The 13480-nt window shown below is 41.7% G+C and overlaps 1 protein-coding gene across 5 annotated transcripts in view; it reads right to left on the bottom strand.

Moving 5' to 3' along the window:
• Positions 1-13480, bottom strand: part of THSD7B (thrombospondin type 1 domain containing 7B) — a 355621-nt gene that overhangs the window by 194563 nt on the left and 147578 nt on the right. For all 5 annotated transcript variants that reach the window (XM_075757230.1, XM_075757233.1, XM_075757234.1 and 2 more), the window contains one exon: positions 6571-6822. In XM_075757230.1, coding sequence (XP_075613345.1) covers positions 6571-6822 — 252 coding nt within the window. The remainder of the gene's footprint in view (positions 1-6570; positions 6823-13480) is intronic.

The following is a 13480-nucleotide window of genomic DNA, read 5'->3' as shown; positions in this document are numbered from 1 at the left end:
CTGAAATGCACTTAATAGCTAAAACCCTACATATGTCAATGAAGCTCCAAGCACCGGGCGGCTTTTCTACAGGTGACAGCTTTATAAACGCCTAGGGCACCACCAATGTCTTCAAGGGACTGGCTAAAGTAACATAGTTCTCTCATTTCAGGTTCCAGAAGTTGCGATACACAGCAAGCTCTAGATAAAACTACTTTCATTCTATATTCGCTTCACGCCTACAGAGTATTAATGGTTTTTGAGAAAGGCTAATGTTCTTGGGCACAGATATGTGAACGCTGTACAGACAGGTGATCGTCATTGGTGTGTACCAGCTTAAATGCCAGGAAGAACTTATTAAAACTATAAGGAAAATAGTATCATGTATCAGTGGAAAGCAAAAATTATTTCCCCAACCTGTCTGAAAACAAAGAGCATATTTCTAATACTACAGTTTCCACAGGCATAGTTCATTTTGATTCACAGGTCACAGTATCAGTGAGTAAACACGAGCCCGAAGTCTTTCTTCAGCTTCCTAAATGCAAATCTTAGGCAATATTGGTTTTATAACCAATCTGTTCACACTTCTGCTGCTTTATTCCTTTGCTCCTCTAAATTTCATAGTTTACTTTTTTCCATACAATATTTGGGTTTTGTGTAAGGTAAACTATGTAAAATAATTTCCTTCTTTTACCCTCAAGACAAAGGCTCTCTCCTCTTACGGCAGATCCACGGTTGTTAAAACTACGTTTGTTTGTTAACCTCCTGATTGATCTCTGTAAGCACAAGAGCAACGGGGTGTCTCTGCAGAAAAAGCCTTCCACCTTGTAACTCTGTATTCTGCATAGCGAGTATCTGTTCCCTGACTGCAGCTGTGGCAAGGAAACATGCATCTCAAAATTATATGAAAAATAAAGACATTAGTTAGTCTGAGCACACATCAATGTTCTCTTAACTTCTTATGTTGTAAATATGGGCATAAGAATGATTTCCAGCCACAAAGCACTTATGAATTTTGTAACATACACATGGAAAACGTTTGTGAATACTGCCAATTACTTTTAATTTACAGGTACTTTTCAGATGAGCTGTTATGCTCTCTTAAATAATATACAGTATCATGTGCAAATTTGGATACACTCACAGGGTTTATTACCAACAGAGAAAACAATAAAGAATACACTTCACATGACAAGCATGAAATACTTGAACGCCCACAACATACAAAGCACAGTCATGAATTTTTTCTTCTAGTAGTTCCTTCTGGGAATTCCTAATCACAGTCCTTGGGCCCACAGTGTTAAATGCAACCTTCCTCCTACAATAAAGGCAATGAAAAGTGCTCTTCATCAAACACCAGGTGAAGAGGATTCCTCCTCCTCACCACTTCAGGACAACGTGCACTTCAGGTCTACGCTTTAAAAACTAGAAGCCTAAATATAGAACACACACGTCTTTCCGCAGCCATGGAAATAGTTGGTTTAGGGAATTATTTCTTAAAGCAACAATTGACCAAAGAAAACCTGATTATCAATATCTGGCTTAGGTAGTGAGCTGTGAACTCTGGATCCTAAAGACTCATTTCCAGAGGTGTGAGCACCTGCGTGAGCTGTGGGAGTTAACACCTACGAAAATTAGGCCATCAGTGATTAAAATTATGCAAAATAACTAAATCTGAGCTCAGAGATAATTAAACTTCATCAGCCTCTGAATCTAAAAAAAAAAATCCCTTTAGATATTTTCAGAGAGTAACTGTATATGGTGCTACACCGCAGAGCAGTCTAATGAGCAGCTATCGGGGGCTCCAGCCAGCTCCTGCTCTGCTGTGAGCAGCTTAAAGCATCAGCCCCATCAGCCCATCTCGGCTATTCCCAGCTGGACATGCCCTCAGCCGACCCAAGTTTTCCAGTAACAAATCCTGACCCCGAGTATTAGTTGTTTAAAAGGTACACAATTTCTTGGCCATTAACAAGTCCGCTACGCCAGAAACATATCCGAGGGATTGCTGTCCCACTGAGTGGGAAACCTAACGCAAGACCTTTCCAGATGGAAGCAGTGACCTCGGACTCTTTGCAGGGTTTTAAGCAGCATGGCCAATACTTGGTATTAGTTAGCCCATCTCTGGAATATACTAAAGAGAAGGAGAATTAACATTAACATAATCTCTACTTAAATTTAATCAGAAGCTTGTTAATAGCCATTAGTAAAGAGCAGAGACTACTGGCTGGCAAATACCCGGGGGGGAGAGCTGTAACTTCGGCAACCTCAAGCCAGTACTTGCAAGTTATTACCAATATCCACAGTGGGTTTACCACACCACTGTCATTCCTCCAATTGAACGAAGAGGAGCAAAGCCACCAGTGCCACTTTGGACATTCTGTCGTCAGAGCAGGCAGTACCAGAGATGAGCCATACCAGCGTTAAGCTAAAAGGCCAACACCATCCTGCCATCCCATCCACCTTCCCTAAAGGGTGAAGAGTCTGGAAGGGACATTATACATTTGGATCATCAGTTGCTCAGCTCCAGTGTACTTTTGTGATCCCTATGCCAAAACCTGTTGGTGACGACAATTTCAAATGTCAATAGATTTCACATCTCATTTTAACTCTTACCAATATCTAGTATCATGCCAGTTTCTAACAATACTGTTTGGGTTACAGGAGGTCTAGCTGTTTCAAAGCTTGACAGACCCCACTGCAGGACCCCGTTGGTCCTGTGGGTTTCTGTTACGATCAAGGCAAAACATGCTCTCACACTGAGACATCCAACTGCGGCCGCAGAAGAGTCCAATGCAGAGCTGGAGAACCAAAGCTTCACCACAGACGGTTCTTGATCCGAGGGGAGGCAAGGAAGCTGCCCAGCTGAATGGAGGTCATCACTGCGTGCCCAAGACCAGTGAAGGCCAAAGGGCTGAAAAGCAGTGTTGCTACCACTCCCAAAGCGTAACTCCAGCAGCCTACCAGCACGGTCCTCTGCATTTCCTTTCAAGTCTTTTCTACTTCACACTAATGCCTTATCTTTAATTGGGGCACATAATGGGCCTCATTTACAAAGTGACACCATCACACCCATATCTCAGCAGTAACCTCAAGGCTTTTGAAAAAAATTAGGTCTTAAAACTTTCCTATTTTCCATCATTTAACTTCTGAAAAGCTTTGAATTTCGAACAAAGCAAAGAGGTTTTTTCTCTAAATCCCTGTCCTGTAACATAGCAACCACAAGCAAAATGTAAGATTTAAAGACATAATCATAATTCTGGAAAAATCTATCTATTCCCAGTGAACACGAAAGCTACACATCAAGGATAAAAATGATATAATACATTGTTTTAAAACTGGTGACTCAGTGACAGCTATGCAACTAAGAAGTGCTCAATATCTTTCCAATTTATAGTAACCTCTTGGTCTCTTCAGTCTATAGGACTTATGCTCTTAGTGCTTACACAAGTTTTATACCTGTATATACCCATTCACTTTAATTGAACTATCCCAAATTTATATCACAATAAAAGAAAGTAGAATCACCTCCTATGTATTTAAGCTTTTTAAGCGCTTAATCTAATCCCGTCAGAACAAATAACCAAAAGTAAAACAAAGCACAAAGCTCTGGAGTCCTACATGCAGTTAAAGTGTTTTATTTTCTTGCTTTTAAACTATTGATTAAAGAACTTATTGTAAACTTCAGCCATAAAATTAAAAGGCCTTCCCATTTAACTGCAAATTTACACTAATTGCCATGTATCTGCGATGGGACCTTTAACTTGCAGCCTTGCCATGGACGTAGAGGTAATACCTAACAGAGCCATTTTGAAGCTGCTTTTGAAGGTATTTTTTTCCCCTCTGGATCTTTTGAGGAGGCTGGAATATAACTTCACCCATCTCCTCCTGCTGAGTACAACTCTGCAAGTGCTACCTCTTGAGCTGCTGCTTTTCTGTGTTGGTGGCTGTAGTCCGCAGTATGTACCTTCATTCAGTCGTGGCGTGCTCTCTGTCCCTGCATTAAAATACAGCTTCTGGAGAATCTCCTTCCTTCTCCTGCTCAGAGATCTCCTCTCTTTCTGGTCTATGTCTTCACCTGTTTTCTTTGCTGTGCCTGGAGCATGCTTTGGAAAATTCTTGCCCAAAGAGTAAAGCTAAAGGAAAGGCTACTTGTCTTAAAATCAACCAAAAAATAGCAGAGAAAACATCTCCAGGAACTGGGAAAGTAAATAGGACTCTCACCTTGAAAGATTTTAAGACTAATCTCATTAGGCAAACACAAGCCAGAAAGAAAGAATGAACGGTTAGTGTTGAGACCAGATAAATGAAGGAGAGCACCTTTTATTTCTGCTATTGAATCTCCTTAAATTCATCATCATCTTGTAAGGGGAAGAAAGAAAAGATAACTGTTTTTTAAGCCCCAGCAAAGCCACAGATGAGGTGGCATATATTTAAGGGGAAAAAAAGCATAATCCTTCTAGGTATTACACTGCAAAGAGAATATGCTCAAATAAGGAGAACAGGGGCATCAAGTTTTCTTATATTATTTCATAGGGATTAACACTACATCCCTCTATGGCCGAAAGCTACTGCTTTCCAGTCTGAAGTACTTCCAGTATCTCCATCACCAATTCCCAAACACCATCACCAAATCACCAGACTGTAAACTATAACATGGACCCATAACATCCTTTACCAACTGCTGACACTTAAATAATATATTTTAAAATGTTTCACTTCTGTTCATTAATACAAAATTCTGGCCTCCACAGCCTTACGTCCAGCAGACCCACAGCACATACTGCAACATCACAGCTTTGCATTCCTGCTCATTCCTGCAGTATTGAATGGCCAAATCAAAGTCATCTAACCAGGCATCGCTGTAAAATTCTCCTCAACATTGCGTAGTGTGAGAAGGTCATAGCCTACCACCTGCATTTTGAGATATTACAGCCCTAGAAATAACAATTAACTAAATATCAGAGGGGGTTGGGTTTTGGTTGGGGTTTTTTTGCTGCATTTTTGGTTAAGCGGCTCTATTAACCTCTAGGTCTAATGTTACTTTTCTGGAGTAGCTCATTAGGCGGTTTATCCCCGCTCACACATCTACTTCGCTGGAGATGTTGCCTGAAGGACTGAGGGTGTGCAGGTATGGCAGGATGGGGAAGGTTTATGAGTTCACAAGCTCATGAAAACCTAGGCATAGCAGGGATATACTGAAAGAACAATAGGTTTCCTCCTATAGAAAGAGTGACACTTCCAGAAAATTATCAGTATTACGCAGGTTCTCACCTTTTGGGCTCTCCTGACTCTACACCAAGCCCCTACAATAGTTTGCACTTTGATACATTGCAATGTCAAGAAGCAGAAGTGAGAAACTAGGGACAGACATATGTCTGTTCACTCCCTGATTAACTACCAGACGGTCTATCCCAATCAGGTGTCACCGGCACCCACGCTCCTATACAAAATCAGCGAGACAATGTGTTAATCTATTGTCTTTGAAATTGATGTGCGTTTGGGCAGGAGCAAAAATCACTCTGTAAGAGCGTTTTCGTAGGATGTAATCAAGCAACAGAATATTTTTTTATACTTCCTCTCCTCTGCTAGCAGGGTGCATAAAAATGATCAGCATTTGATTTTGAATGAACTCAACGATATAGAGACACTTTTACAGGTTACACCTTCCTAAGAAATGTATCTCGCAAAGGCTTTATCAAAGGTTTTGGCAGTGTCTGGCAAAGCCCCAGAAACTCATGACTTGAGCACTGAATGGACCTCCTATTAAACATACTCATACAGGGAGATTTGTCTGCCTGCATATCAAATTTTATCAATCTTGAAGCATTTCAATCTCAGAACACGTCACACGAAAAATTAAGCACTATTTTATTTTCTTTGCAAAACAAACTAGCAACCCTCTATGCTAGCCTGGCCAGGCAAAACGGCATGGATTTGCAAACCAGAAAGGCGAGATGCTCACCTTCTGCCAGAACAAAGATTGCCGTAAACCTAGCAAGCACTCAGGGACTGCAAAGTTTCCCATTTCAAGAAGTACCTGAAGGGAAGCCAAATAAAGTCCAAGCTATTACCTCTGAGCAGTTCCCATTCTCCTCCAGAAGGACTGGGATTATTTTTTTTTTATGGGGAGATGAAGGGGAATTATTAAATCTTATGTAAAAATTACAATTTCAAAGCCAATAAAAGCACGCCATGGGGACCTGCCCAGTCTCTGTGCAGCTGAGGAAATTCTCCCAAACAGCAATCAGTATGAAAGACCCTTCAGAGAACAAGAGTATCTGCTCTCAATTTTTAAAATATGAAAATATAAACTGTAACAAGTGTAATTTAAATTTATTTCCCTATATAAGTGTAATTATTGTAATAGCAATAACGATAATAGCAACAATTACAAGAATATTACTAACAATAAATAATACCACTAATCACAGTTAACAATAATCAAAGCAATGATCTTTTAGACACAGAGAGAAAGCGTGACATGCGACTCTCCACGCACAGACACTGAGCAAGGAAGATGTGCTTTGCACAAGACAGTCAAACAGGGGCTTCTTTACTTCCAAAAAACTGGACTGAAAGCACTCACTATACCTGGGGCATGGCTGCAGCAGCTCTTTCCCTCCCACGCTGCACGCTTCCCTCTCTTCCAGCTCCGGGCAGCGCTTCCCGGCGCCCACGGCCACGCTCCGCACGGCGCGGTGCCGGCTCCGAAAGCTCGGGGTGAGATCTCCCCAGCCGCAGGTCCGCGAGCAGGCGCTCCACGCGGACCACTCGGACGTTTCGCAGTCTCTAGCAATGACGCAGGACTTGAAGGTCAAAGGGACGGGATCTTGCAGGCAGAGGCTGCGATAAGAACACAGTAAAACAGCTGAGGAGGTCTTGCTTAATAATTTTTTTTTATTTTTTTTTCCAACCCAAACCACCCTAATATTTTACCCTAAGTCAGGGTCTGGCCTCAGACTAAAAGAAATCCATGGTCATTTGGAAGACCTGCATCCACACCAATACAATGGCATTGTAAGTGGAGCTGTAACGCAGTGCACATAACGCATTTCCAGGGAGTTGTGGGTGCAATCTTGCGTGTCGAGTAGTTTGCAAATAATATACCTCATTTATTTCAACTTAAAACAGATACAAAAAGTACTACATATTTGCTCTGTGCAGTTAGAATGTCACAGTTTATCCAGGACAGAAAATAAAAGCCAAGCCCAAGAGAAATACTGCGGCTGGTAACCATTCCCACCACCTTGCGCACAAGACTGGCTGTCCACCATCCATCCATCCGTCCAGGTGTCAGCACGTCCTGCTGAGCAACTCTGCTCTTTTAAAAAATTAGTCACACACTAGTAAGAAGGGTGTTGGTTCCGTGAAGCTGTCATCAAACAAATGCTGTCAAACAAGAGGTTAGAGAGTTTCCAAACCTGACAAACCACCAGAGACCCTGGAACACTGCAACTGTGGTTGTATTTTGGGACTCAATTACCCCTGCTGACATTAGGACATGATCCTCATTCATTTTGTAACGTACCAAAACACCACACAAGGCCCAATGCAATGCATAACCCAATTTTAAGAGCTGCCAACCATGGCATTTTGGTATTGAGATACAAAGTCCCAGAATAAAATTTTTAAGAGTTCCAAAGTTACAATGGTTTTTCACAGTATAGACAAGTATGTCAAATGTAGCAAATACTCCTGGGAGGAGACAAAACTCCAGATCAGGGTCACCATCCTTCCTTCTCTGCTTCACTCTCAGCCAGCTGAGGGCTGGAACATGTCTCTCTTGGGAGGGACCCTGCAGAGCACGGATCCTTCTGCTCCACCTCACCCTGCCCACGATCAGCCACAAAGTCACCACTCATCTCCCAGAATGGGACAAAAACCTTTCCCGTCTCTCAAAAAACCCTGGATAGCTGAGTTAATGGAGCGGGAAAGGATATATTGAAAGAGGACTGAGGTATGTAAGAGCAGAAACATCACTGAAGCACCATGAAGGATGGGACGGGGGGGGGGGGGGGGGGAAGATAAAACCCAGAAAAAAGGAATCACCAGGAGAAAAAGAACCAAGATTTTATGACTTCCGCCTAGTGTTATACAGATGATGCAAATCGGTCACCAAAATTAAGACCATACATGAACTCAGTGTGAATTCTCTCTAAATTTGTCTACTCCAGCCTCCAGTTGCTCATGGTCAGGCTTTTGCCAACTGTAAGAGGCAAATACATGTACACTTAAAAGGTGTGAAATCCAGAGCTGCTGCCAGGGAACCAGCCATTACCTCACTTGGTATTACTTACAGCACAGTTGGACTAACCGAACTTTCTCTGAAGAAAATGGACTGGGGCAATCATTTCAGGATTGCAGGGCAATCTCATAGGGGGAGCAGAGAAGATAAAGGACATTCACTCGCTTCTCCTCCAGGCTAGAAATTGGTCCCATTTTCACAGAGGTCAATAGGAATATTCCCTCCGATACCTGATCAAGTTTGACTAGACCCTCAACTACCAGCAAAATACAGCATTTGGTAGCTTGAATTCATACTTCAAACTAAACAAAAAAAAAAAAGCCTAACAACACTTTTGGCCTCAGTTTCTTCATCTAGAATAAAACTCATGGATCCCACAGGAGCTGTGAGGATGAATTTACTAAGGTTTATTTTAATAACTTCATAAAGTAGAAACTGCCTGTGATATAGCCCCCTCACAATAAAATTATTCTTGCTTACAACTCGAAAAGATTTCTCATTCCCCTATTACATGTCAAATGCTACTGATTGCAAAGCTCTACCTGGTACAACACATCAATACCATTGCACCAAGGACTGAAAAGTAATAATCATTGTATCTGTATGTGCCAACCCAGGGATTTTGAGTCTTGTTTGGATCATTAGCTTAGCTGAATGAATTGTAACTTTAATTTCCTTTCAATTTTTTTTTCAACACAGTTATCGGGTGAGCCACCCATGCCACAATGTTAACCAGAAAAAAGAATTCCTGATTTTGAGTAGATAAAATATTAGCACATACAAATCACTGTCCTAACTGACTGTACTAGGAAACCAGAGTTAAACTAAGAACACTGGATGGTGGGTAACTGATCTCACCTTTTAAAGAGTGATCAAAACTTCACATTCAGATACCAGCACCAAAACCCAAATCCATTTTTGGAGTTGTGCCACCGCAAAGGAGATTTAAGTCTGGCCTGATCTTTACTGAAATACCAAACAAAACGAAGCCTTTAAAAATCTGCTTTGGGGTCATCTTTAAAATTAATGTTGCTAGTCCCAATTCTTAGCGAGACAATACCTACAACACCTCTCCTAATGGATTCAAACCTATGCTGACACTCTGGCCGCAAAAGACATCTCTGCCCAGCAATCATCCTTGCTATTTGCAGAAGCCTTTGAAGTATGCAAAGACTGAATAGCTGTTTCTTTCCCTGAAAATCCCTCCACCGCTCCTATTACAAAAGGCTAAAGAGATAACTTCATTGACCTTAAGGTGAACAAGACGTGGAGCCGGCAATTTCCATCTTTCCGCTCGAGTGGATGGTTTTGAGGGAGAATTACATGCAACTGCCTAACAGAAACCGAATCTAATTAACTTGTACCTACTCATTCAGAGCCTCAAAGCCAAATTAATTGTGACACTGAGCAACACAAAGACAAATGTAAAAACACGCTTTTGCATGAAATTCAGACACAGCCTTTCATGTCACAGATGTATTTAGGACAATCTAGTACAGATAAAGCCCAGACGTGCGAGACACTCGCTGATCTGCTGCAAACCAGATGTGTATTTGTGCTGCTCTGGCTGTCTCTGAACCAGCAGGGAGAGGAAGGAGGTCTTGGGGACAGGAGATACTATACAAGCCTTGTTTTTAAACTAACTTTCCACCTATTAATGTATCAGGTTAGATCTTCCTCTTGGGAGTCAATCTAGTAACTGTGCTATAGTAGGGTACTTATGTGATTGATGCTTTTTTTTTATGTTATGTTACACGCTTGGATTGATACTGTAAAACTACAGGAATTGTTTCACAACCTATGTTAGGTTGCCCGCGACGTAAAATGGATCGGTTAGTTAGCAGACAGAAGCAGCATGAAGCCTAACTCACTCAAGTGGCAGAGAGCCCTCTTACTCTCTTGTGTATTGAAGGGGAATAAAGCACATATAAAAAAAAACCCCAACACTAAACCACAGGAAACCTACTCACGCTCACATAGTCCTGGAGCTACAGGCAGAAAAGCAAGAAGAGGAGGAGGAGAAGCGGCCCCGTGTACCTACTGCACAGCTCCACGTCCCCCGTGACCGTGGAACCGCAGGCTGCTGCTGACGGAGCCGTACGGCTCTTCTCCTCCATCTCCAGCCACACTGTCCCCCACGAGATAGAGTAATCGTGCAGCCCCAAGCTGAACCACTCCACCTTTCTGTTCTGCACAAAAAGTAACTCACCAAAAAATAGTAAATTTTCCAACAGCTCGGTGCATCTGTGCTACATGTCTTACAGTCACACAATGATCACATCCACTGCAAGGAAATGAGGGGAAACACATCTATCAGCAGTAAAAAGGAGTGAGATCGTCCAGAAGCAGCGCATCATTAAATCACGTTGGGCACAGCACAGAAATTATCCCTGATTTCCCTTCCCAACTGTATCCCTGCATTCAGAATGAAAGGTGAATGCGTTTCCTTGCATTAGAGGATGAGACGGGTGGTTACTGTTGAACCTTTCATACTGAAAGGATCACCTCCAAAATAACGTGACATGCTGAAGAAGCTACCACCATGCCCACGTTCCTGGTACGGCAGGCAGCACCAGCAGCACAGGGAACCGCTTCAGCAGCCGGCTCTGCCCCAGCAGCTCAGGAAGGCTCCAGAGAAGCGTTGGCTAATAACATTAGGGTCTAATAACAAGCACAGTCTTGCCACGTTACTAACAGCAGCCCAAAACTTTTTTCTCCCTTAGGAAACTGGCAATCAATGTTAACACGCATATTTTTAAGGATTCCTAATGTATTTGAGGGTCCTCAAGGGCTGCCAGGGCTATTTGGGATACTGGCAATACAATATATTCAATCTGTGCAGCAGAAGAAACACCAGCCCCTTCTGCTCCAGGGTGGTAAGGAGGACGGGCAGTATTCACCTGCCGACCAAAGGGAAAGGGAGCTGGGAGACCCAGAACACCCACACGCACTGGGCTTTGGTGTCTAAGATGTCTAAGTTTTAGTGACTTCAAAACTTAATGCACCAGATCCTCTGTGTCTAAAAGTGTTACTCTTAAGGAAAATGAAAAAAAGCGGTCATTGTTCATTTGTTTTCTGTGTTTTTAATAAAAGTAAAGGAAATGAGAGATAAAACTTTTTAAAAAAACACTAGAAAATAAATTCTCCTTCTTGTCCAACAGGTCAGGGGTTTGTTTTCAAGCCTGAGCACTGAGACTTGATCCCTACATCTGCTGGGAGGAATCTGAACACACATCTCCTCTCCCAGATCAGAATTATAACCATCAAAGAGCATATTACAGCACAGCATTTCCAGCTCCGGACTCCACAATTTTGTATTCATCCAGAGAACAGAAGAGTCTCAACATCAGAAACTGCAAATAATTTTTCCTAAAAATATATAATGGCACAGTGGTTAAGTGCGATCCACTAGGAAACAGGTAATGGAAATTCAAATTACAGAGGCAAACAAAAGAGCTGAATGCTGCTGCTCTACCTCAGCCTTGGTGGATGCCTTATCCTTTGACTGAGTTTGACCTGAATTTTCACTTACAAAGGTAAAGTACACAGAAACCCAAATCCAACTCTATTCTATCATTGTTGTCATCTTTAGAATCATAGAATGAAGAGTTTAAGAAATATGTACCTAAAAAGACTCCTAAACCAAATAATAATAATAAAACCCTAAAACTGTTTGCTCCTGACTTTAACTTCTCAGTATGCTTAGTTAGAAAATCAGGTTCAATTTATTCAGGATTTCAATGTCTGGCTACGGGCACTCATTTCATTAAATTACAATTTAGTGTCTAAACTAAATAATTTTACTTCTTTTTAAAAAAAGGAACATGAGTGCCTTTGTCTAACTATTCAGTAGATTTTTTACAACTGTGACAAGACCAAAAAGAGCAGAAGTTCTAGCACATACCTTTCTGGCAACTTTTTCAGAGAGGCTGGGTTTTTTAATGTATGGAAATGCATATGAGATTTAAAGCAAAACTAAAGCTTTTTTCTGAAACAGAATGAAATCTAAATTTGTCTGAAATAGAATGAAAAAAAATTCAAGCTTTTTAAAACAGAGTCTTTAAAAGCTTCAAATCGGATCCATAAAATCATTCTATTACGTTACTCCTTTTATTTTCACAAATATAAAAGCTTCTACACCAAATTTGTTTCTGAGCAGAAACAAACCTGTCTCAAGGTCTATTCATGTTCTGCTGTTCTACTGTCTTCATTTCAAGTATTTTCAAAAAGGTCTGTCCTTCCCTTTCCTCTCCCTTTCTCCCTTTTCCTTTCATATTGACAAATGTAGAACCTCCAAACTGAAAAAATTTTTCATCAAAAACGCTCCCCAGCTCTGTTTCCCTGATACACCACGTCCAATCTTCCACGTGCTTGTGCCTCTCCAAGTAATTCCCGTTAACAGTTTTTACCTTTAAAATTCCTAGGATTTTTGCTTGCACCTTTAGGCTGGTACAGATGCACAGATCTTCGTAGAACCACTTATTTAAATGAAAAAAAAATATTTTCCTTATAATGCAAAGGATTCTTCAGCTCCTACCTGGGGGTTCACTGTAAAACCAAAGGATCCTTTTTGCAGGGTTCAACAGCGTAACTTAAGCACCAGTGAAAAACTGGTAACAAATATCAGGCACACTTCCCACCGCCGCTACCTATTTCACAAGAGGAAGGATGCCCCATCTGCAATTCCCATCAAACTTGGTAGTGAAGAGGCCAAAATGAATCTCCTGCCAGTAATCCAGCATCTGTGTTCAATCTTTTAGTCTTTAACAACCAGTGTGCACCCAAGCCCACCAAAATCCAGTTTTTGGCAAAAGACTGATCTTTCACGTCGAGGAGCGTACCCAGTGCCCTGTCCCATCAGCGAGCGCAGCAGCTGCTGCTCGACAGCTGATCCACAGCCCTGAGATTAGACACCAGTAATTTAAACAACGTTGATAATAAATTAGGCATCTTTGCCATTGCATTATAAATTAGAAGGCGAGATGAGCAGCGTTTCCTCACGTGGCCTTCAACCGGCAGCAGCAAACCAGCAGCTCAGAGCCCGCCGCTAAAGCATCTCTTGGGATATTCCTCTCTCTTGCCTCAGTTTTCCAGACATTTAATTTGTATCTCTCATTGGTACTTACTCGATGGTGTTAGTCGAAATAGGAAATCTCAGCCAGGAAAATGAAAAAAGCACAAATAAGGCGCTTCTTTCTAGTTTTACAGGAGACGGTTGGCTGCCTGCCAAACCCCCCTACTGGGTTATGCAAATGC

The sequence above is a fragment of the Balearica regulorum genome, chromosome 6, assembly GCF_011004875.1.
Source record: "Balearica regulorum gibbericeps isolate bBalReg1 chromosome 6, bBalReg1.pri, whole genome shotgun sequence".
NCBI classification, from domain to species: domain Eukaryota; kingdom Metazoa; phylum Chordata; class Aves; order Gruiformes; family Gruidae; genus Balearica; species Balearica regulorum.
This window is presented reverse-complemented; position numbering and strand designations above follow the sequence as displayed.